The sequence below is a fragment of the Lagenorhynchus albirostris genome, chromosome 20 (assembly GCF_949774975.1).
Source record: "Lagenorhynchus albirostris chromosome 20, mLagAlb1.1, whole genome shotgun sequence".
In the NCBI taxonomy this organism is placed as follows: Eukaryota; Metazoa; Chordata; class Mammalia; order Artiodactyla; family Delphinidae; genus Lagenorhynchus; species Lagenorhynchus albirostris.
This window is the reverse complement of record NC_083114.1, coordinates 48,076,551-48,099,915: the sequence shown is the minus strand read 5'-3', so window position 1 is coordinate 48,099,915 and position 23,365 is coordinate 48,076,551. Positions and strand designations below refer to the sequence as shown.

The 23,365-nt window shown below is 58.9% G+C and overlaps 1 protein-coding gene across 7 annotated transcripts in view; it reads left to right on the top strand.

Annotated features, from left to right (window-relative positions):
* The first annotated feature begins 1,193 nt into the window (after positions 1-1,193).
* ASPSCR1 (ASPSCR1 tether for SLC2A4, UBX domain containing) overlaps positions 1,194-23,365 on the top strand; it is a 30,852-nt gene continuing 8,680 nt past the window's right edge. For 2 of the 7 annotated variants that reach the window (XM_060135301.1, XM_060135300.1), the window contains exons 1-7: positions 1,197-1,353; positions 2,256-2,311; positions 5,266-5,380; positions 6,665-6,765; positions 14,741-14,798; positions 15,744-15,817; positions 16,171-16,606. In XM_060135301.1, coding sequence (XP_059991284.1) covers positions 1,252-1,353; positions 2,256-2,311; positions 5,266-5,380; positions 6,665-6,765; positions 14,741-14,798; positions 15,744-15,817; positions 16,171-16,606 — 942 coding nt within the window. In that variant the 5' untranslated portion in view covers positions 1,197-1,251. Of the gene's footprint in view, positions 1,354-1,544; positions 1,835-2,255; positions 2,312-5,265; positions 5,381-6,664; positions 6,766-14,740; positions 14,799-15,743; positions 15,818-16,170; positions 16,607-23,365 lie in introns of those variants that run through there. The other 5 variants (XR_009537713.1, XM_060135302.1, XM_060135303.1 and 2 more) reach the window with 5 other exon arrangements.

Below are 23,365 nucleotides of genomic sequence, written 5' to 3'. Positions count from 1 at the left end.
GTTTGTCCCATCGATAGTCATTCCTCTCACAGATGTTTGCAGAGCACCCACCCCGTGCCAGGCTCTGCTCTGCGTGCCTGCCGGCGGAGGGCCAGACAGACGGGGCTGCCTTGGGACAGCCAGTAAACAAGTGAGCAGGCACGAAAGGCCTGTCCCAGTGCAGATGAGGCTCTGAGGAAACCCCACAGTGCTGAAGAGGCCAGGTTGGGGGCAACTTGGGGCCTGGCTGCCGCAGAACTGCATGTGGGGCCCTGCTGGGCTGAAGGGTGGGTTTGAGAGCTTGCAGGCAGTGGTCACAAATGCCCCACAGGTGTCTGCTCCAAGGCCTCGTGTACTCGGCTACACATAGATGATGAGACCCATGTGAGCAGGTAGGAGGGGGTGGGGCAGGTCAGCAGACGCTGTCTCTGAGCCAGAAAATTTCTCTGTCCTGTGTCCTGTGGTGTTCCCCGGCCTCAGGAGAGGGGACTGGCCGATGGGGACCAGGAAGTGTGTGTGGCTCGGTGAGGCACTGAGGTTGCATAGAGTGCTAGACAGTCCCTGAGGCTTTCCCGTTTTCTCGCATAAGCATGCAGTCGTCTGTTTGTCAGTATGAAACTGCTTGTGAGACAGATGTGTCAGCTACACCAAGGCATGGCAGCACCCACACCAGAGGGGTGGCAGGATCCCACATGCCCCTCCTCCCGGCCCTTCCACTGCCTTGGGCAGGTGGAATTGGGGGACAAGTTCTGTCAAGAGTTTAGCTGCTGGCAGAGTGAGAGCACGGACAGGCACAATGCTCGTCACAGACTTTCACTGAATCTGCTCTCTGGTTTGGAGTTTCTGGCCGGCCTTTCCTGGCAGCTGCTCCCTGACCTTGACACCACCCCACGGCCGGCAGGCATTCACTCCGCAGGGGTACCGGGCCTGACCCTACCCCTCGGGACCAGAGGGGCAGGAAGGGGGGCAGTGGGACCCAGGACGGGCCGGCGAGGACAGGGAGCCGAGGCCTAGACGCACTCGCTGCCCGCACCGCCGGCCCAGAACCGGGGCCACGTGGCCGCGCTGGAGTGACCGCGCCTATCTAACGTCGGGCGCGCGCTCGCGGGCCCCGCGAAAGCACCGGGGGCGTGGCCAGGCAGGGGCGGGCCCGGAGGCGCGCTGGCCCCGCCCCGCCCCAGGGCCCGCCCCCGAGGCCGCGAGGCTGTGCGTCCGGCTGTTGCGGATAAAGTTTGACGCTGGGCGGGCGGCGGCAGGTCACGTGAGGAGAAGATGGCGGCCCCGGCGGGCAGCGGGGGCTCTGCGGTGTCGGTGCTGGCCCCGAACGGGCGGCGCCACACGGTGAAGGTGACGCCGAGCACAGTGCTACTGCAGGTGCGGCCGCGGGCGGGCGGCGGGCGGCAGGCAGGGACGCGACGGCCGTGACTCGGCGCCGGCCGCTCCTGCGGTTCCTGCGAGGGCCGCGGGGCGGGGCCGGGCGGGACCCTCGGGGCGGGGTCTGCGACGTCCAATGAGCGGCCTCCTGGCGCGGTGGGCCCGCCCACTTCCGCGCTGGGCTCCGGGTCCGTGGGGGCGGGGGCACCACACTCAGGGGCTGTCAGGGGTCGCGGCCTCTGCCACCCCCACCCGAGCTCGCGGTCCTCCGAGCCCGCCTCCGAGGGCCCCCGAACCTTGTCCCCACCCCGGGGTCGCCCTTCGTCTCGGTGTGCTGTGGCCGGGTGTGCTGAGTCACTCGCAGCACTTCACCGGGCAGCTGGCGGACGTCGATTGCATTACGTTGGAAATGCTTGTTGGACCCTGAAGTGTAGGGGACGGTGCACATACACGGTGGTGCAGGGGGCTGAGACGATGAATGGTAACTCAGTGTGTGCAGGGTAGGGACTGGGGCTCCCGCCCAGGGGGGCACCTAGGACCCACTCGAGCTGGGTCTCTGTGGAGTTTGAACTTTATTCTCTGTGTGTGGGGTGTCCCCGAGTGTAGGAAGATGTCTGTGGTGCCGGGTTTGTTGGGGACCCGGTTTGTTGGGTCCCACAGAGCTGGGTTGACAAAGCAGGCCCAGTGAGGAGGAGGAGAGTGAGCAGGATTTGCAGGTGAGACGTGTGGAGCTGTTGAGTGGACGGTCCATCACCTGGCTTGTGTTAGGCTTAGTCCTACAGAGCCGACCGGCTCTCCAAGAGGTGGACTCTGTGCCCTTGGCTGCCTCAGTGTCACTTGCCTACCCCCGCCGGGGCCCACCAGGCCAGATACAGTGGCTCATGCCCTCATCTCACCCCTAGGTCCTGGAGGACACGTGCCATCGGCAGGACTTCAACCCCAACGAGTACGACCTGAAGTGAGTTTGCTTTGGCCGGGCCTCGGGCTCCAAATCCATCCACCCTTCCCGCAGGGCCCTGCTGAGGCTTAAACCCACAAGGTTTATTCTCTCACCCTCTGGAGGCTAGAAGCCCCTAATGATGGTGTTGGTGGGGCCGCACTCCCTCCAGAGGTCTAGGGGAGGCACCTGTCTTGCCTCTTTCAGCTTTTGGGGGCTCCAGGCGTCCCTGGGCTTGTGGCCGCCTCCCTCCAGTCTCTGCCTCCCTGCTTCCTGTGTGTTTGTGTCTCTCCTCTTTTGTCTCTTATAAGGCTACTTGTCTTTGAATTTAGGGGCTACCATGTAATCCAGGATGACCTCATCTCAAGATCCTTAATTACATCTGCAAAGGCCTTGTTTCCAAATAAGGCACATTCATGAGTTCTGGGTGTTAGGATGTGGATATGTCTCTTTAGGGGCCACCATTCTACTCACTGCAGAGGGCTTTTGTGCATTTGGTTGTGTAAGTTCCTGGTGGAGCTCTGAGGGCAAGAGGAGGTGGTCATGGAGAAATGGGAAGAAACCTGCAAACTGTAGGTGGGTTCTGGTGGGCTCACAGACTCTGGAGTTGTGTGCATGGGTCTTTGTGTGCAGGCATTTTTCCAAAGAGAGGGCTTTTACCAGATTCTTGTGGGGTCTAAGGCAATGAAAGGCTCAAAACGCCTCACTGGTTGGTATGGATTTCTGTCCCGTATGGGGAGCTTCCAATCTTAGCAGCGGCGTGTCCTTCACTGTTTGGCTGTCCTCACATTCAGGGGTAGAGAGGAGCCCAAGGGGTGGGAGCCTGCTCTGCTAGACCTGGCCCGTGCTGCCTCTCACGTAGGGCTCTGCAGAGGAGGTGTGAGTGGAGATGCCCTCACGTCATCCCAGGTCTCTGCCTCTTGCCACCGAGAATCCTAGGGCCAGTGCTGGGCTGTCCCCTGGCATCCTGTCACAGAGCTGTGTGCCCTTTCTTTGCTCTCCCTGAACCTGCCTGAGATCTCCACGTGGTGCCTGGTTGGACTGTTACAACAGGTATTGATTTTTCTCGTCTCCTTTGTATCCACCGACTGTGTAATTTGTTTAAAAACTGCTGCCACTGCCACCGAAGGCAGCGTTTTGCACACGCATGTGTGTGCACGTGTGTGAGACCCCTTCCTCTCATCTCCAGAGCTCTGAGCCCCGCTTCTCGGGTTTTCCTTAGGTCATCTGTCCTGTCTTGCACTTGACGTTGAGGTTGTTATAAGGCAATTTCCAGCCAGTGTTGAAGATGGGTATCAAAGGTGTTTCTTTCCCAAGTCTTCTAAACGCCCTATTCATGTTCAGAAAACCATTGTTTCCAAAGGCATCTTGGCATTCATGCCATCGGGTGACCACTTTGTGTGTATTTAAAGCTCACATTCTCTCACTAGTGCTGTAGTTTTTCCCCTAAACGTTCATTGAAAATAGAGCTCACAGTCTGATTTCTGAGAGACATAAATAAGTTCTCTTTTTCCCTCTCCTGGTGACTTATTCTGGCTGCTGTCTGTCTCTTGTAAAGTCAAGGCCACACGGCAGAACTATTTTCTACTGTGGGCAGGAGCTTTTCTGAGACCCAAGTGATCTATAGGGTTAACAGTGGTGGTTCTCCTTCCTGTAGGGTTCCTGGGAGCTAAGGGGGTCAGGAGGAGAGGGCCCAGGGTCACTCAGGCTCCAGGGCCACCTGACCGCCACCCTCCCTGCCCACGGGTGAGGCAGTGTCCAGGCCTTCAAAGCCCATGCCCCTTCCTCTCTCTCCTCTTCTCAGGAGTGGGTATCTGCCTCCCTGTCAGTCCACCAAAGAGGTATGATCTGAGATGGATATCAGGAGCTGCAGATTGTGGTCCCAGCACTGCCTTTGGGTGGCCTGGGCTACCTACTGGCACTTCTCATCTGAGTTTCCTGTTTGTGAAGTAGGGTGACCACGACCCTGACTGCGTCTCGGGAGGGCAGGCTGTCAATAGAGAGCAGCAGGCGTCTCGGAGGTCCCTGGATTCTCCACCTGCCCTTCTCTCCTGGCTGTGGATATTTCCGCCCTGACTCACCAGTTCACTTTGCTCCCCTCAGTTCCTTCCAAGAACCATCCCTCCTTGGATCCAGGAGCTCTATGCATGAGGGTCAGAGGAGGCTGCAAGCCCATGTGGGCCTCTTCCTCATCTGTTGGAAGCTCTAAGCTGCCAGGTCCCTGTGCAGCAGCTAAAACATGCAGGACACAGGCAGAGAGACTGAAGGGCTGCTCCAGGGTTGGAGGACCTGGCTTTGTGAGCTAGGAATGGTGGTCTCAGCCCTTCATCTGTGAATCTCAGCCACCGTGAGGGCCTGGCTCTCCATGGAGACTTCAGGCCCAGTCATTCCATTTGTGGTTCTCTAGAACTTTTGCCTCTATCACTGGTCTTTGGGGTTGTGGCCCTGCTTCCAAGGGTAGCAGGAAGCAGGAGTGACAGGAGCGGGTCATTTTGGCTGATGGCCAGCAGCACAGGGAGAGTGGCCACAGTGGCCAGACTGCTGCAGCTCCGAGCAGTGGCGACAAGGCATCGTTCTGTTAGAACTTTTCTGCGCAGAGCATGGTGCACACCCCTTAGTCATGCCCACGTGCGCTTTTATCTTCTGAGTTTGTACTTGGGCTGGTTGCTGCTTCACAGTCTGAAAGAGCATGCCCTCGGTTTGCCCCAGGGGTGACCTGTCTATGTTCTCTCTGTTCTTGCCTGAACTGTATCAATGCTCACTCTCTCTTTCCTTTGGAAGACCCACTGCTGGAGTCAGGGACCCACCCTGTCTCTGCAGGCTTGCCGGCCGTCACTCTGTTCCTGCAGCCTTGGCGCCATGGGCTGTGGAATTGCTAGCCAGACGTGGGCGTCACTCTGCTTGTGCCGTGGTCCCGGCAGGGCTGGGCCTTGTTCGGGTCGGCGGGCAGCCTGTGGCTTTGGTCTGTTTTGCAGGTTTCAGAGGAATGTGCTTGACCTCTCTCTCCAGTGGAGATTTGCCAATCTGCCCAATAACGCCAAGCTGGAGATGGTGCCCATCTCCCGGAGCCGCGAGGGGCCCGAGAACATGGTAGGTGGCTCTCAAGGAGGGACTGGCTTCACTGCTCCTCCCGGCTCTTCTATTCAGACCATTTGGGCCGCAGGATGTATCAGCAGGCCGAGCAGACGGGGTGTGGAGCGTGGGCTGTTTCAGAGGGCTGTGCAGGCGAGGCACTTGTCCTCGTCCTTGGGTGAGGCTGCCTTCTCTAGGTTAGGCCAGAGCCACTTTTCTACTCCAAAAGCTGATGATTGGAAATGAGACTTTTCATTCTTTGTGCTGAATGTTTTTTGGGGGTGGGGGGTGGAGAGGCGGTTAATTGTGCTGTGTCCGTATCAGCGTGCTGGTAGCATCCACCATACGACCTGATGTTTCTGGTCAGAAAATCACCAAGAGTCTTAGAGCCCACAGGACTCTGTGCGGTGTCCAGTGGAGCCTCACTTCTGGGACGAGGATACCCAGCTCAGGGGCGCAGGCTTCCTCTGACCAGTCTTGGCTAGACCACAGCCCGAGTCTCCTGACTGCAGTCCACTGCTTTCTACCAAATCAGTAACTTTTATGTCCTAGGGATTTAGTGAATGACACTAGGGTTACTGTGAATAGAGACAAGAATCATGGTGATAGCTGCTCTCTTGTGCACAAGTGGGTCCTTTACATACAAAACTGCAAATTCTCCCAACACTGCAGGGAAGTGGTTTTCATCCATGTCGAGAGGCAAGGAGGCTCAGGCCCTGGGGTGTTAGTTCTCTGCCCAGAGCCCACCAGGAGTCAGGCGCCTGGGGCTGAGCTTATTAATACACCTCTTTTTCCATTACAGTTGTGGTTCTCAGCCTTTCACATGGAAGCACCCTGACTTCCCTTGTGGGTTCCTTGGGTGTGCTGGAGACCCCCTCGCAGTTTCTTCCCACAGAACAGTTCCTCCTTTGTTTGTTATTGGGATTTAATGTAAATAAACGTGCCCTTGAGGAGTCCCTTGGCTAGAAGGGCAGGAGTAGCAATGACCTAGAGAGTCATGCGCTGGGCTGTGACAGGTGGGGCTGTGCAAGGTCCTTACCTTGGGTCTCTGCACTCGTGCTTTAGTGTGTCTGTTGTTCAACAGAGGGACCAGAGGAGAATTTACCCCCTTGTGGGTTATAGACTTGTGTCACTATTTAGGGAGATAATTGTTAAAATTATCCTGTAAGGCAGTGTGCTCCCTTACTAAAATTCAGCAAACACAATGCCCTCCGCCTGTGCCCTAAGGATCAGACTTGGTCTGGGGTCCAGCTGGGATAGCTGCTCCTCTTCCTGACTTGGTTCCTGTATCTCGCCCCTCAGGTGCGCATTGCTCTGCAGTTGGATGATGGCTCCAGGTTGCAAGACACTTTCTGCTCAGGCCAGACACTCTGGGAGCTTCTCTGCCGCTTTGCCCAGATCAGGTAAGTGTCAGTGAGCAGGTTTGGGGCTCTGCCTCCCTCTGCCCTGGGGATGCTGCCACGGTCACTGGGGCTAGTCCAGGGCCACAAGCCTGAGCTTTGCTTTGACTTCATACCAGCAGGTGCTGGTCACCAGTAGCTCATCTTTTTTACTTGGTGTCCTGGTATGATAGCCAGGCCGTGCCCTTCTGGAAGAGCTTGTGGGGAACCCAAGAGGTCCCCACCTGTGTGGTGAGCAGTCAGGGGAGAAGTGGGGTGCTGGGCTTCTCAGCTGACAAATGTTGCAGGTGTAAAACTTCCTTGTCGTGAGAATGGGCCGTATTTAAAGAAAACATCTTGATGACAGTTAACATGTGTCAGTTTCTATCTGGTGATTAATGGTTTAAACTTTATTTCTGAGTGTGTCAAAATGGTAGTCTTCTAAGTTTTGGTTTTTCATTGTGGGATGGAAGACTTTGTCCACTTTTAAAGGTCTCAACCAACAGAATGGAAGGGACCGTGAGAGGGTGTAGTGGTTGCTGTGTGGCCGTGGGCAAGTTGTTTGCCCTCTGTGGGCCTCGCAGGGGTGATGTGAGGATGAGATGAGTTAATGTGTCTCAAGTGCCGAGAACAGGACCTTGCCCACGGTTTGTCTGTGCAGAAGGGGCTCTGGGTAGGGCCATCACGGTGACAGGGCCTCTAGGAAAGCCTGCTCTGATCTGATGTGGCACCCACTGCCCCTGCTGTCCCAGCATCCAGCTTCCTGCTCCCCCACCTCAGCCGCTCCCATGGAACTCCTCTCCCCGTATCTGATGTGCTGGTGTCCCCCTGTTGCCAGTTCTTTCTATGACGAGGCCACGGTGGGCTGCTGTGCAAAGACCAGCTGGCCCCTTCCCCTCCTATGAGCCTGGTCCTGGGTAGCCGGGGATGCCGCCCCTGCAGCCAGCTTCTGCTTCCTACCCAGATGCTCTCCTGAGAGAACTCTGCCCCCACTCAGGTGGCTTCTGACAGTATTAGTGCTTCTAAAATGAGTACCTAGGCTGCCACCTCACTCTACTGCTCTTGGCACCTGTTGTCTGACTGGTTCCTCTGTCAGCTGGGGGGGTCAGGCTGCTGTTACCCTTGTTTTCAGAAGAAGAAACAGAGACCCAGGGAAGGAGGGGGCTCCTCAAAGCCCAGGGCCTGGGTTGCCAGCACCTGCCTTCTCAGCTGCTGAAAAGATGGGGCCTCTGCCTCTGTTTCTACTTCCTTCTTTCATTTATTCAGCACAGGCTTGGCTGGGGCTCTAGTAGGAAGTTAGTCCTGGTCTCCCATAGCTAATAGGTAGGTATACAGAACTACCAGAAGAAACTATCAGAAGCTATCACAAAGAAGAAGGGAAGATGCCTTGGGAGGTGGTGGGGAAGGTCGTGGAGGAACCAGCTGCACTAGGATCTGAGAAGGAGACATCTGGGCCAAAGGAGCAGCAAGTGCAAAGGCCCTGGGGCAGAAATAAGGAGAGGAGAAACACATGGAACACAGCTTGTGATTCTTCTCCCTCCCAAAAGGCAACTAAAACGTCATTAAAGGACTTTACAGAGATACAGCCTGGAGGATGGAGAGAGCAGGAGCTGAGGCAGTGACAGCACCTGGACGTGGGTGGGGAGGGTGACAAGGGGCCAGGGGTGGCAGGGGGGTGGCCAGGGCAGGCGCTGGATGACGTGGGGTCCTAGATCCCCTCGCACTCCATGCTGCTGGTGCCAGAGCTGGTTCCCTGGGTAGGGTGGGGCTCTCTGGACTGGGGATGCCCTTGCTGTCCCGAGAACCGGGGTAGGTGAGCGTGAGCCCCCCATGTGGCTTCCAAAATGGTGGAAGCTCCCAATGTTGGGGGCATGGGTGGCTCCCCAGATCACCACCTGGATACTGATAGCTGCACTGCGGCCAGAGCCCTGGGCGTAAACAGGAGCCCACAGCCAAAGGTGCCCAGACATTTGAGCAAGGCTGACGTGAGAGGCCAATGCAGACAGACAGGAAGAGATGGCAGCTGTCAGGACGGGTGACAGCATTTGTTCCTGTTCTCCGAGGATGAAGGGGCTGTTGGAACTGGAGCTGGATGCTATTAAAAAGAAACATTCAAAGATAAGGAAGGGCTTCCCTGGTGGCGCAGTGGTTGAGGGTCCGCCTGCCAATGCAGGGGACACGGGTTCGTGCCCCGGTCTCGGAGGATCCCACATGCCGTGGAGCGGCTGGGCCCGTGAGCCATGGCCTCTGAGCCTGCGCGTCCGGAACCTGTGCTCCGCAACGGGAGAGGCCACAACAGTGAGAGCCCCGCGTGCTGCAAAAAAAAAAAAAAAAAAAAAAGGACGAGCCCTTGGAAGTGGATCGGAAAGCTGCAGTAGGAGGTGCAGGGGTCAGCTACAGCTATGGATCAAACGGCACAATCCCTGTCACACATGACAGGGTGCCGCGTGTCTGGGAGTGGCCGGTGGTCCGAGGATGTGCCGTTCTACTCACGCGCCTGAGGGTTAGCCGGTGTGACTGGCTGGTCTGCAGCCTGACTGAGCGCATTCTTTCCGAGGTGGCAAATGCCTGAGGGCACGTGGGGTCGGCCACTCGAGGCTTGGGAGCCGATGCTTGGACCTGGGGTGCAGGGTCCCTGCCATCCCTCCTCCTGGGAGGAGCCACAGAGCCAGGCGGCCAAGCACAGGATGGAGGCCAGAGGAAGGGGACTCGGGACAGGACAGGCCGCTGGCTCCTGATACTGCATCTCTAGAAATAAAACAGAAGCACAGGAGGAAGCTGGTGAAGATGGTGGGAAACCGTCCTAGAACCGAAGGGCATGCGTTTCCAGAGTGACAGGCCGGCTATGCCTGTACCAGTGGGGCCTCATCTGGTGGCATCACTGTAACTCATCAGGAGCTGGAGATGATGGGATGGTTCCCCACGCTCAGAGAGGGACAGCAGTCCTGCACAAAGGCCTCAGGCTCCCTGTGGCACCACCAGGAAGGTGGCCAAGCAGTGCCTTCAGAATACTGTAGGAAATTCATTTGTTCTAGAATTCTCTATTTTGCTAGATTGTTGAAGGGTGAGGATGAAACAAAGCCATTTTTAGACACAAAGGTCACCCATTTACCGCACACACCCTCTGAGCAAGCTGCTAACTGCTCCACCAAAGGGCAGGCGGGCAGGTCCACCCAGAAGCAGGCAGACGAGGGGCGTGGGGGGCTGACGCCTGGGCCCCAGACACAGGCGTGGTGGGAGCCCATGTTGCCAGGCCCCCCGCTTAGGCTGTGACCACCAAAAGGAGGAGTAACCCAGAGGGAGGAGACGGGGCTCCATGGTACGGGGTCCATCCCCCCGGGAAGACTGGGTGGTTCCTCAGCTGTTGGCCTGGGGAGCCAGGGTCGCCCTGTCATGATGAAGCCTGATGCTCCCATCTGGCCCTCGAGTTGTTGGCTGGGCGGGCTGCCTCTGTGGAGGGGCCGAGGTGCTGGGAACACTGGTTCACACGAGCCTCTCAGGACTGACTGACTCAGTAACCTGGGTTTAAGATACAAGAAACAGAATGTGGGGGCAGTGGGGACAGCGGCATAAGAAGCGAGGTGACATCAGGAGGATGTGGGCCCTGGGAGGGGTCGTCACGCAGGGACGAATTCTTGACTCTCGTGCGGCGTTGAGCACGGCACAGCACGCACCCTCTCTTTCTTGCTGTGCGCAGGGACGGATTCTTGACTCATGCAGCGTTGAGCACGGCACGGCTTGCACCCTCTCTTTCTTGCTGTGACTGTTCTGCGTTTTCTTGGAAATGCCCTCAGCATCGTTTCCATGGCTGTGCAGTCCTGTCCTGTGTGTGTGTGCGCGCGCGCGCCCAGCCCATCCTGTGGGCAGCTGGAGGTCTGTGCCCCACTCCGCCCTGAGAATTTACTCTGGAGGCAGAATTGCTGGCCCAGCAAATGGGGACTTGTCTCGGCTTCATCTCCGGAAGTGCAGGTCCGGGCCTTTCCTTGGAAGCTGGCACTCCCTAACCGTGAAGCAAGGTTCAGATGAGGGAGGGAGGGCAGCGTCTTCAGCCCCAACGTCATGGCCAGATGCCCAGTGAGCTGGCGAAACCATGCTGGGGCTGTGCAGGGGCTGCATCAGCTGCCCACCACTGCAAGGGCCTGCCAACATGGGGGGCAGCTGCCTGACAGGTCCGGTGAGGCAAGGGAGCTCTGGCTGGCTCACAGCAGCTCCCTTGCTGGCCGGGGGCAGGAAGCTCTGGGAATTCCAAGTGTCCAAGTCCCCACAGAGTGGGACAAGTAGGAAGCTGGTTTTTCTCACTTGATGCTTTTGGGAGCAGTAAGAGTCCCAGAGCAGCTGGTGCCGTGCATGGCCAGGAGCTGTGGGAGATGAGCACAGCACCCTGGATCCACTGTTGGTCAGGAGGCAGGTCCTATGCATGGGGATCAGGGTGGATGGTGGCCCGGCCCTGACCCTAGCATCTGGAGCAATGAACTGTCCACTGGACATGCCATGTGGGCCACATGTGCGGGACATGGAGGTAATTCAGAATTTTCTGGTAGCCACATCAAAGGAAAGTAAAAACAGGTGTAATTAATTTTAGGAATATAATTAACTTGACTCAATATATCCAAAATATTCTCTGAACGTGTAATCAACAGGAAAAAGGAGATATTTTACATTCTTTGTTGGTAGGAGGTCTTTGAAATCCGGTGTGTCTCACACTTGGAGCTGGCCTCCTTCTGGGCCAGCTGCCCTGCGCGTGCTCGGCACCCGTGTGGACGGGTAGCCGCCACGGATGGCACTGGCTCCATGTGGGCTGACCCGTCCTCCTCTCTGCTTCTCGGGCATCTGCTTCAGGGAGGGCTCCAGGCATGCCATGCCAGGCTGGATTCTTCCCGGAAGCCCGTTGCCCCTCTACACCTGGCCTCATTTCACAGCCAAGCCCACTGGTCCATCTCAGCCGTGTTCATCCCATGCATAGTAAAAGCAGGGAGTCGAGTGTCCCTGGGAAAGGTAGGTGTCTGCCTGTTCTCTCAGGGTCGTAGGGCCCCCAGGGCACAGCGGGCTGCAGGGAGGGGCTGCCCCTGAGGTTGGGGGCTGGCCTGTGGTCACGCTGTGCCCAGACCCAGAGCCTTGTGGGCGGGCAGCCAGAGGCCTAGATTCAGGGCTCTCGCGCAGCACCTCCCCACCCCCCGTCTTGTTTGGGAAGGCCAGAGGCTGCCTTCCCCCTGCACCTCCCCACTCCGTCTGCTCTGGAGGAGGAGTCTCTGTGATTCGGCCGAGCCTCGGCCTCCTTGCTCCCTTGGGCCACAACCTCATCTCTTTGTGGGTTGGGCTGCTGGGTGGTGGTGGATGTGAGTCACCTGGCCCCTTGGGATGTGGCCTCACCCACCCTGGGCTTCCTTGTGGCAGCAGGGACCCCTCTGAGCCTGAAGTCACAGCTCTGTTAGTTTCAGTTGGTTTTTGTCAGTTTTGGTTGTTCTTTTTTTTTTTTTGCGGTACGCAGGCCTCTCACTGCTGTGGCCTCTCCCGTTGCAGAGCACAGGCTCCAGACGCGCAGGCTCAGCGGCCATGGCTCACGGGCCCAGCCGCTCCACAGCATGTGGGATCTTCCTGGACCAGGGCACGAACCCGTGTCCCCTGCATCGGCAGGTGGACTCTCAACCACTGCGCCACCAGGGAAGCCCTTGGTTGTTCTTGTGTGGGAGTGCTGTGGTGTCAGGCTTGTGTCGGTGGCACCTGAGTTTGTACCAGCCCAACTTGGTCAGGCCCAAACAGGTGACAAAAACAGAAGGGGCTCCAGATGCCTGCCTTGCCCCCAGTTCACAGCATCACCTCCCCGCGAGCCCTGCCAGGAGCCATCTGGGTGGGCGGATGGCCCATGTCTATGGGGTGACACCCTCCATGGTGGATGAAGAGCACAGCAGCAGCAGCGCCTTTGCCCTGCCTGGCTGACCCTGCTGGCCCCAGGCCTGGCCCCGAGAGCAGGTGTGCCGGCCTTAGATAGAGTGAGATCCTGCCACTCCTCCCCAGCATCATCCCTTGGGCCAAGTGGCGTCCAGTGGCTCTGCCTGGGCTGGGGGGTGGGAGCAGGTCCAGGGGCACAAGGGTCCCCGGGAGGTCCCCTCTAGGCTCCCTCTGAGACACGTGGAACTTTAGCAATGTCTGTTGCAGGGAGTGGTGGCTTCGGCTCTCCGTTGAGCTGGAACCTCCTGGTCCACTGTCCTCGGCCGGATGGGAGAGCGCTGTTAATTGGCCAGGAAAGTCTGGAAGTGATCTCGGCTGCCCCTCCCCTCGGCGTGTTTACAGGCCTCTCCTCAGATCCCACACGCGGGAATCCGATCCCTCTGGAGGAGCCGACATCAAAGCTGAGCTGCTGTTTGATGTCCAGGGGCCTCTGAGGGCAGCAGGCAGGCAGGCCTTCCCGGGTGCTGCTGTGCTCTCGTCCCTGTTTGTGATTTGTGGTCCCCACGCTGGCATTGGGTGCCCTGGACAAGGATTTCGAGGGAGGACGCCTGGCCAGAACCCCTGAGAGCAGAGGGGACTCTGCCTGTCTCGTGGTGGGCAGTCAGCTTGCTTTCTGAGCCCAGCCCTGAAAGCTGCTGTCTCTGTTGCCGTTGAAAGGAGCAGGACCCCTGTGTCTCCCCACCGCCTTCCTCCTCTCTAGCCCTGGGATCTTGTTTGCTGGAGTATCTTCCTTCACTCTTTCTCTGTTTTGGCTTCAGGATGAAGAGTGTAGGCCTGGTCAGGGTTGTCTCTCTGGCACTTTGGGGTCTTGTGTTTTCCTGAGGCCTGGCCACGCTGTGTGTGCGGGGTCACACCCGCCATGGCCGGCCCCCATGAGGCTCTGGTCGAGGGCTGGAAGCCTTCCCTGGGGAGCAGCTTCTTTGTGAGCACAGCCTTGGGGAGAGCCCGGGGTGCTCCATGGGGACCGGCAGCCTGTGGGAGGTGGCCGGGGACCTCTTCCAGGGGCCCCCACGGCAACCTCTGGATTAGCTTGAGTGTCTCAGCCCTGAGGAATATGCAAAGCATAAACTGAAAGCAAACAAGAGAGACGGGAGAAAACATGCTGAACCTGAGCAGAGGACAGTGTCACGGGTCTCGGGGACGGGCCCAGGCAGTCGAGTGTCCGAGTGTCTGTGTACAGTCGCCAGCTGAGCCTCTGTGTCTCCCATCCCAGCCACCTCCTTGTCTGAGCCCTGGGCTTGGCCGGGAGCACTGCACGGCCTGAGGGTGCTCCAGGTCTCCTACTCTGGCAGGCGCAACGCCTTGTGTCACCCTTCCCGGAGGAGAGGGTCAGGCCTGGGGCACTGCTGCTAGGTCTGGGACATGCGTTTATTTGGGGGCTAGTTCTACGGGTATGTGTCAGGAAATGCAGAAATAAACTTCCCTTGGTCGTCGCAGGCCTGTGTGGTACAGCTGTCGAGGTACAGGCCTGTGTGAGTGGTGTTGGCCATCCTGAGGGTGTGTGCGCGATGGTGCGCCTGCATGCCTGCCATCCTCCAGCCTGCCCAGCTGTGCTTCCTGGGGGCCCTTCCCTCCCATCTCAGGGTCTGGTTTATAGGGGAGGGGCGTTGGTGGCTGGGCCCGCTGCCCACCTCCCTGTTTGTCGTGGCATTGCCCCACTCTCTCCTCGGAGTTTGTGTGATAGATCCGTGCCAAGTGCTCCTGGTGCTTCTGGGGCAGCAGCCTTCTCAGGGGACAGCTTCAGATAAAAGCCCAGATCATGCCCTCCCAGGACTTTCTCATCGCCGACCCTGGGCACAGTTGACAGCAACCCAAGGCACGTCCAGGAGGTGGCTGGTGCCGCCCGTCCCCGTGTTCTGTGTCCTCCCTTTGCTCTGAGCCGGGAGGCCGTGGGCAGGTGGGAGACACCCCCAGGCCATGGGCTGATGGCCAGCCGTGGAGTGGCCAGGGTGGGCGGGTCCCCCACAGTGGCTGGCCAGGGTGCTGTCCCCAGGGCAGCAGTGTCCCCAGGCAGTGGCTACCTGTGATGCTTTCTTCTCTCCCCTCTCAGGGAGTGTCTGGACCGGCCGTGTGAGGCCAGCCCCGTTTGCGTGTACATGAGAGATGAGGTAGGTGAGCTGTGGGCCCACCCGCCGGGCCCGCGCCCTGTCGCCCCCTCCCAGCCGCCACATGGGCCCACCCCACTTTCCAATCTGGAAAATTCACTCCTTTAGACCTTTCAAAGCAGCGATGGGCAGACTGGGGCCCTGAAAGCATGATGTGTTTCATGGAAAAAAGGCAGGACGCCGGCTCCGCTGGAACCAACTGCGGGCCGCCCGGGCTGCTCCCAAACCTCCCTCAGAGCCCTGTTTGTTTTCTCAGCTTCTCTCAAAGCCCAAGAGTCACAAAAGTGGTTTCATTTTAATAAATATTTGCTTTGCTCAAAGTTTTGATCTTTTTCAAAACCGAGTGTGGCGTGGTGCAGGCTTGGCCTGGCACTGAGGCCCTGCCTGTCCCCGCCCGCCCGCCCGTGACGGGGGACCCTCTTGGCGCTTGTCCCCTGGCTCACAGGGGCTTTTTGTTTCAACCCTGGCCAAGCGCCCTTTCCTGGCCTGGGGTGCCCACTGTCCCCGAGGGGCCCCTGGTGTAGACAGGGCACACTCACCTATTTATCCCAGTTTGAGGTTCCTGACCCAGGGCTCAGTGGGGCAGGGGTTCCAGGGCTGTGAGCGGGAGGGACCTTGGGGGATGGGTCCTCCCCTGGAGGAGACAGACCACTGGGCCTCAGGCACCTGGGCCTGGATCAGCTCCAGCCCTCAGAGGGCTGGTTAGCTGGCCAGATGTGCCTAACCCCGGCCTGAGCCCTGCCCACCCAGACCTCGGATGGGGTGGGGTTGGGGAGACAGACATGGACCAGCGAACAAATGCTCGGATGTAGATTGGGGTGCAGGGGGCTGGACCCAGGCCTTTTGGGAGCTGTGGCTGGCTGCGGGACCCCATGGTGCTGGTGACACAGTGCCCAGGCTGGGGGAGGCAGCGAGGGGTCAGCAGGATGTCCTGTTCCTTCCTCACAGGTGACCGGTAGAGCCGCCTTGCAGAGCACGACGCTGCAGTCACTGGGCCTCACCGGGGGCAGCGCCATCATCAGGTGGGGGGTCTCTGAGTCTGGTTTAGTGAAGAAAACTGCGGTCTCAAGGGAAAGGAAACAGGAAACGTGGGGAAGCCCAGACCCTTGCCAGTCGCTTCTCCCGCCTGCAGTCTGTGGGGGCTGGGCACCATGGGGTGCAGCATCAGGTGGGGGGGATCTGCCCTCAGCCGGGCTGGCGTGGCGGCCCCACGCACGCTTCTTCCCCCGTGAGCTGAGGCGGGTCGGGAAGGGCTGTGGGGTGCTTTCAGGGGTTGGATTTGGTTTGGTAGTCACCAGAAGATACGATGCTGGCACTGTGAGACGCGGGGCTCCGTGTATGGAGTTTCATTTGCTTTCCGGGCCTACCCACTCAGGTTTTCCATGAAGAGACATGATTCCACTGGCAGGCAGGAGCCTGGGGTCTCCTGGAGCAGAAGCCCAGGAAGCCCGACCCCTTCCTTGTCGGCCGACCAGGCAGCCAGCAGCCCTCTGTTTCCACTGAATTCAGCGGAGCTCAGCCAGGGCGATGTGAACCATCAGGATGAGGCAGCGAGCCCGGGGGCTGGCCGCGTGGATGGCCTGGGCCCGAAGCCGGTGGACGCTCAGGCGAAACAGATCTCGAAGGAGCCCACGCCAGCCCCCTTTGTTCCTTTCTCGGGTGGGGGACAGCGACTGGGGGGCCCCTCCGGGTCCGTGAGGCCTGTGATGTCATCTTCAGCCAAACTGCCAAAGTCCTTCTCCAGCCCTGCAGGCCCCTCGCAGCCAAAGAAGTCGAGGCCTGGCCAGGAGCCCCAGCCGGAGCCGGAGCTGGTAAGGGGCGAGCTGGGCGCTGGGGTCCTTTCTCTTAACTGCACCTGACCTCGTGGCTGCTCAGCCCAGGGTGCAGCAGGGTCGCTGGGTGCGGTTTCATCTTCCCAGGGAAGCGATTTTTTGGTTTTGCTTTGCCTGAAATCAGCTTTCTTGAGGCACCATTTTAGATGTACAGTTGATGGGTTTTGACAAACCTGTGTGTCTTGGCTGGCCATGTCACAGCCAAGAGAGCCATCCGTCCTAGAGCCTTGGACGCGGCGCCTCCACCTTCTCCTGGGCTGGTGGGTTTGACTGGCTTTTGACAGGAAGATGGTTTGGCCTTGATCGTCCCACGCCACATTGACTCCTGAGCCAGGCGTGCTGCAGCTCACTTGCTACGTCCCACCACTGGCCAGTGGGCGTGTGGGGCACGCGCCAAACAGGCAGAAGAGGGTGAGTTTGCTCACTCTTCACAAGCTTGTGGGTGGGGCCTCGGACGTCTCTGGTGGGGACTTCTTGGAAGTTCCTGGCGGCCGTCTGAGCCACAGCTGGGAGGAGGGCGTGCAGCCCTCACGGAGCTGTGATGAAACGGCCCAGGCCCTGGGTTGCCTCTGTGACGCTGTCTTCTAGTCTGATCAGCTCTATTGAGGTACGACTTAATAGACACCTACCATCAGGGCAGTGTTAGGCTTTTTGTCTTCTCGATGTTGAATCTGTCTTTGGGCACCTTTGAGCTGTGCCCTAGTCTCACATCCTCCCCCACAGTGATTCCCGCCCCCGTCCCCTGCTCTGACCACACACAGACATGAGGGGTGGAAGGGGCCTTGCATCTTGGATCACGCTGAGCAGGAGGACCCCCAGGTGGGCGGCACCTCTGCAGAAGTCAGGCGTGTGGCCAGTGTCTGCCTCCCCGCTGTCTGATGGAGGCCATCTCTGGTCGTCTGTGGGTCAGGCCAACCTCTCCCTGGGCAGTTGCAGCTGTGTTGGAGCTCCTAAGAGGGAGAACAGGCGTGGCCCCTGTCGGGTTGGTGCTCAAGCTTGGCACCAGGGCAGGACTTTCTCCCTGGAGCGCCTCTGGGACTTTCTCCAGTAGGGCTTTCATGAGTCGTACGGCAGAGCTTCCATAGGCTTCTTTTTTTTTTTTTTTTTTGCGGTACGCAGGCCTCTTACTGTTGTGGCCTCTCCCTTTGCGGAGCACAGGCTCCGGACGTGCAGGCTTAGTGGCCGTGGCTCACGGGCCCAGCCGCTCCACGGCATGTGGGACCTTCCCGGACCGGGGCGCGAACCCGTGTCCCCTGCATCCGCAGGCCGACTCTCAACCACTGCGCCACCAGGGAAGCCCCCATAGGCTTCTTTGTGTCCCTCTGTGTGACTGCTTCCTCAGCAGCGCTCACAGACTGTTTTCAGGAAAGGCGTGTTGTAGATTTCCCAACGTTTTGGGCTTCTGCGCTGTGCTGGGCCCCCTGCCTCTTGGGGTTGGCCCCCGGAGAGGCTCAGGCATTCATCCAGAGTCCAGCTTAGGTCTCTGGCTTGTGGCTGGAGAGGGTCTTTCCAAATAAAGAGACCTTATGGTGGGGCCAGCCTGGGTTTCCAGCCTGGGCTGCACGTTGTCACTGTGGAGCCCATGAGGCTGCACAGGTGCATGTGGGCGTTATTCGAGACGCAGCTGCACCTTCTGAGTGAGGGCTCCAGGCTCTCCGCTCTCTTCTGCCCTTCCTTCCAGCCAGAGTGGCTCCATGTGCCAACGCTTAGGGTCCACTTGAGGTTTTAAGTGACGAGAAGGATGCCACTGCTGAAACGAATTCCTTTGTACAAATCACCTTTCCAGACGATGGAGAGCCATTGCAGGATTCCCTGCCTGGAGCAGGAGCTTGTGGAGTGAGAATGGAGAGGCTCCACCCGGGCATGGATGCTGCTGGCTTTTATACCCAGCAGCCTTGCTCACTTGCTTTACTGGTTCCAGCAGTTTCTCATTTTCAATTGGAGTCTGCAGATAATGTCAGCTTATCTTTTTCCTTGATGTCCTTACTTCTCTCATTTTTTTTTCTTGTCGTATTGCAGTGATTGAGTCTCTGTTGAATAGCAGCAAATTTAGTGGGCATCCTTGTCTTGACCTTGATCTCACACGGAGTAATCTTAGTTTATCTGTGAAAGATGCTGTGGGCTGTGAAAAATCTTTATCAAATCAAGAGTTTCTATTCCTAATTCTCTGAGAATTTTTCTTTATCAAAAGTAAGAGTGGTGCTTTTTTTTTTTTTTTTTGCTGTACGCTGGCCTCTCACTGTTGTGGCCTCTCCCGTTGTGCAGCGCAGGCTCAGCGGCCATGGCTCACGGGCGCAGCCGCCCCGCGGCATGTGGGATCTTCCCGGACCGGGGCACGAACCCGTGTCCCCTGCATCGGCAGGCGGACTCTCAACCACTGCGCCACCAGGGAAGCCCAAGAGTGGTGCTTTATGAGCTGCGTTTCCCGCATTGAGGTGATTCCACGCCTTTGCTCTCATTTAGTTCGTTTGCATGCTGAGGTTTGGGATGGATTTCCCCCACGAAGCTATCCTTGCATTCCAGGGGTCAGTCCAGTTTCAGTGATGTGTTTAGCTGCACTCTGAGTTGCTGTTAACTAATATTTTAGTGCTGGAGCCTGCATCCTGTCTCTTCTAGAGCACCCTCCTCACTCTTGCTTTCAGGTCACATACCTGAAGGGGAGGGTAGAGGGACAGGGGCACCTGTGCCTGTGCGGGGTGGGCCGTGCGGAGGCTCAGCGGTGGGACAGAGCCCAAGTTCCTGCAGAGGGGCAGGTGGCGGGGGCTTCCTCCTGCTTCCTGAACCATGCTTTGTGTGTCCTTGCTGAATGGATGGGGGAAGGGAGGGGAACTGAGCCAGTCTCAAGCCCCGTGAATGTCCGTCCTGGGGAGGTGGTGGTGGTGCCCTGGCTCTTCAGGGACCCCACTGGCTTCTACGCTGATGTCTGGGCTGCATTAGACACTAGTACGAAGCCCCCAGTCTCACAGGCTCGTCACCTGGGCCCAGAATCAGCTTTCGAAAGCAGAGCCTTGTGGTTGGGGTGAGCCAGGGCTGGGGGCCCAACTCCCTTCGGGCCTGCTCTTTCTGGGGACCCCTAGGTTTGGGGGCCAGAAAACTAGTACCGGGGCTGGCTGTCTCCTTCTCCCACCCTAAAGGCTGTGGCTCTCTGCATCTCTTGGGAGCCTGCTGACTCCCCAGGGCTGTGTGGGGAGTGGCCTGGTCTGGTGCCAGCCTGATAGGTGGTTGCTGTCAGGCGCAGGATCCCAGTGCATCCCCGAGCGCTGACCCCAGGGGCCCCAGGAAGGAGGAGTCCTGGGGAGGGTCCGCCTGGCCGCCAGCAGTGCGTGTCTTTGATCTGGGAGCCCCAGCAGCTGGTTGATTGTGGAGCGTCCCCCGCCCGCCTGCCTTGCGCCTCCTGTCACACTGACAGCCGTGCACCCGGAGGCCCGGCTGGCCACATGCTGTCTGCTTTGTGTCCCCTCGAGTCCTGGGGGAGGGGAGAAGGGAACAAATCAGAACTTTTGGGGGAACTTCAAAGGTACACTTTAGTAATCAAAAAGAGTTTCCAAGTTTCCCATTAATGCTTTGCCTGTGTGTGGTTTTGGATTTGAATGAAGAGTCAGAAGAGACAGGATGAAATACAGGCAGGTCCTCGGCTGAGGCCCGGGATGGTTTACAGACCCGGGCGGCTCCTGCCTTTGATGTCAGAACATTAATTATTAGAAGGTAGTTTTACTGGCCGTCAGAACCAAGTGCGGAGAGAGGTTGGGGCTGCCCGGCGGCCCCTGGCCTGTCCTTTGAAGTCCTTCCGCTGGCCCAGGAGGCTGCCCCGCAGCTCTTTGTGCTGCTGGGCTGTGCTCCCAGCCGGCGTCCCCCCACGCAGCTGGCACAGGGGTTCGTGATCAAAGGCCCCAACCCCCTGGGAAGGGCGGGCTGACGGCAGTCTCCCCTGCCTGCCCCTCACCCTCCAGGGGATGGTCTCATCTCCTGAAGACGTGGCCCCGGGGGCTTACTCCGCACCTTGCACCCATGTCTCAGGGCAGGCGTCAGCTTCGCCTCTGGCTGTCCCCGGTTTACGGGAAGGTTTAGAACACGCAGGGCTGGGGGGAGCCTGGCCAGGACCTGGGGCCTGGGGTGGACCGAGAGCAGTGCCCCTTGCTGCCCTGCCACCCTCCTAATCTTGGCCCGGGGTGCCTGTCCATGACATGCCCCCAAGAGCACAGCCCGCTGTCCCCCCGTGTGTGGGCCCAGGGCGTGCTGTGAGCCTGTCCCTGCCCTGCCGCTGTTTGTGGACAGTCCCGGGGCTCTGGCCTTGGCCTTAACTTGGGATGCCCTTTGAGGTTTGCTGGCAGATGGGTCAGCAACTTTGAAGGCCCCAACTGAGTCTTGAGGCGGATTTTAAAGCCTGGTGACAGGCAGGTGCCCTCCAGCTGTCCTTGTCATGCTGTGTCTCAACCATGACTGGACTCGGGGGAGAGACAGATGCCCAACCTGCGAAGCCATGGAGAACCGGTGGGCAGGGCGCCCCGGCTGCCAGAGTACCCCCTGGAACCCCAGAGCTGCCCGCAGGGCCAGGCAGTCTCGTTTGCAGGCCCCCATCCTGATCGGGCTCAAGGGGCTCCCTCTGCGGGGTTTCTCCTGGCCCTTTGGTCTGCTGTGTGCGTCCACCCCTGGGTTTGCTGGCCTGGAGCAGGCGTCTTCCCCTGTGCATAAGGAGAGCCACCCCATGCCTTACATTTGCTTATTTCAGTCCTTTGGGGGTTCATGCACTGCGTGCACAGACAGGTGGGGCCACGCCAGGGCGTGGAGCCACCGGGTTTCAAAGTGTGCCTGCGTCACTGTCGCAGCCCAGCGTTTCTCCTCTTCTTAAAGATGCTCTCATTTTTCCTGCTTGGAAGGCGTGCAGGCCCAGGTGTGGACGTTGGCCCAGGGCTGGGGCAGGCGCGGCCTCCGCCTGTGCCGCTGGCAGGCCCAGCGGATGAGGGGCTGGAGTTCAGTGCAGCCTTGCCGGTCAGGCCTGGCCTCGTGCTGGCGCGTTGCTCCCTCCAGAGGGCGGCCGGCTCTGAGAGTGACGGAGGCTTGGCCCGCCTTCCTCCCGCGTAGTGTTTCATTTCAGCTCCAAGCCTCAAGGGGAAACGCTTCACATTCCCTGTTACCAAAAACCATTGTCAGAGGACAGTCTGGGTAAGAGGGAGGCGGGAGGGCGGGAGGAAAACAAGAGCCCTCACAGGGCAGCTGGAAAATCTGGGGTTGAGGTCACCTCCAAATAGTTTTTACATTTTTTCTCCCTGTGTCATCATGTCCTGGAAAATTACTGTCAAGAAAATGAAACCTCAGCAGGCAGTGAGGCCGCTTTTGACATGAGGAGACCCATGTGTGCCCAAGTGGGTTCTCAGCCACTCGTGTGGTGGCCACTGGAGCATGTCCACTGGCTGTTGGGGGAAGCCGTGGGCCCACGTCTCAGCCCAGAGCCCCGTCCCCTGGTCCCCTCCAGGCCTGGCATCTCACTGCCTGTGGCATGGGGCTGAGGGTAGGCAGTGCCCTCACACCTTCCTCCCCTCGGGTCTCCCTTGAAGGGTCCATCCTGGTGTGACAGAGGCTCTTCCTGAAGGCACTGGTGGCCGTCCACAGCTGGTGGCGGGTCCCCAAGTCCCCATGGCTGAGTGGCCCAGGTGTCAGTCCAGTGTCTGCAGCCTCAGGCCGTCACCCAGGGCCTCCTCTGAACATCACCCGCAGAGGGTGCTCCTGTTCCCCCACCTCCGGAGGGTCCTTTCCCTCCCAAATGCCCTCTGTGCCCCTCGCCAGTATCCTCCAGTTTGCAGACAGCCTGACTCGTCTGCTCTCTCTGTCCACCTCCCTCCTTTCTGGTCTTCTGGGTGTTCTCTTGTCTTAATACCCTCGGTGGAGGCTGGGACGGGAGTCTTTGCTAGGGTCTTGTGCTTGCTTGCAGGAAATGAGAGACCCCTGCTGGGCGTTCCACCAGAAGAATCGGGTCTCCTGTGGCCCCGCCCTTGGAGGCTGCAGACACCTGCCGATCCTCCCCTCAGGATCATGCCCGTGCCTGTTTTCTCATCTGTCATGCGCTGTCATGTAGGCCCCCCCACCCCATGGGCTCAGACCCCAGGCTCTGGCTGCCTCCTCCTCATTCTGCCCATCTTCTAGCCGACAGTGAGATGCCCGCAGCGTCGGGGCCACCGGGGGAGGAACCGGCTCCTCTGGCTTTCCTGGGGTTAGGGGGTGGGGGCGGCGGGAGACGGGGCTGGGGCTGTGCTCTGGACACTGACAGCGTTCAGGAGCTGGACCTTGAGCTGATGATGGAAAACCTGTGACTTTGGCAGGATGACCCAAGCCTGGTGACATTGGGTTCTTAGTGGAGGCGCGTCCTCTGAGTGGCTCCCTGGTAGGATCTGGAGGAGCAGACCTGGAGATTCGGGCTGTCAGGTGGGCCAGCTGTCAGGTGCGCTGGGAAGGTTCTAGGCCTGCCACCCCACCAGCATCCTCGGGCACCAACTGGGAGGTTCATCTTGGAGGCCCATCCTGGACCCTGGGGCTGTGTCCCTCCCTCGGCCAGCACACAGGAACCCAGTCCCCATGGTGAGGGCGCTGAGGCCCTCTGACAGTGGCCACTGTATGCGTTTTTTTTTTTTTTTTTTTCCTTAATGGTGTCTCATCCTAGATCTCTATTCTCCATCCAAAAACATCTCCATAAATCCACCTAGGATGGGAGCTGTGCATGATAACTGCCCATGACTAAGGAGC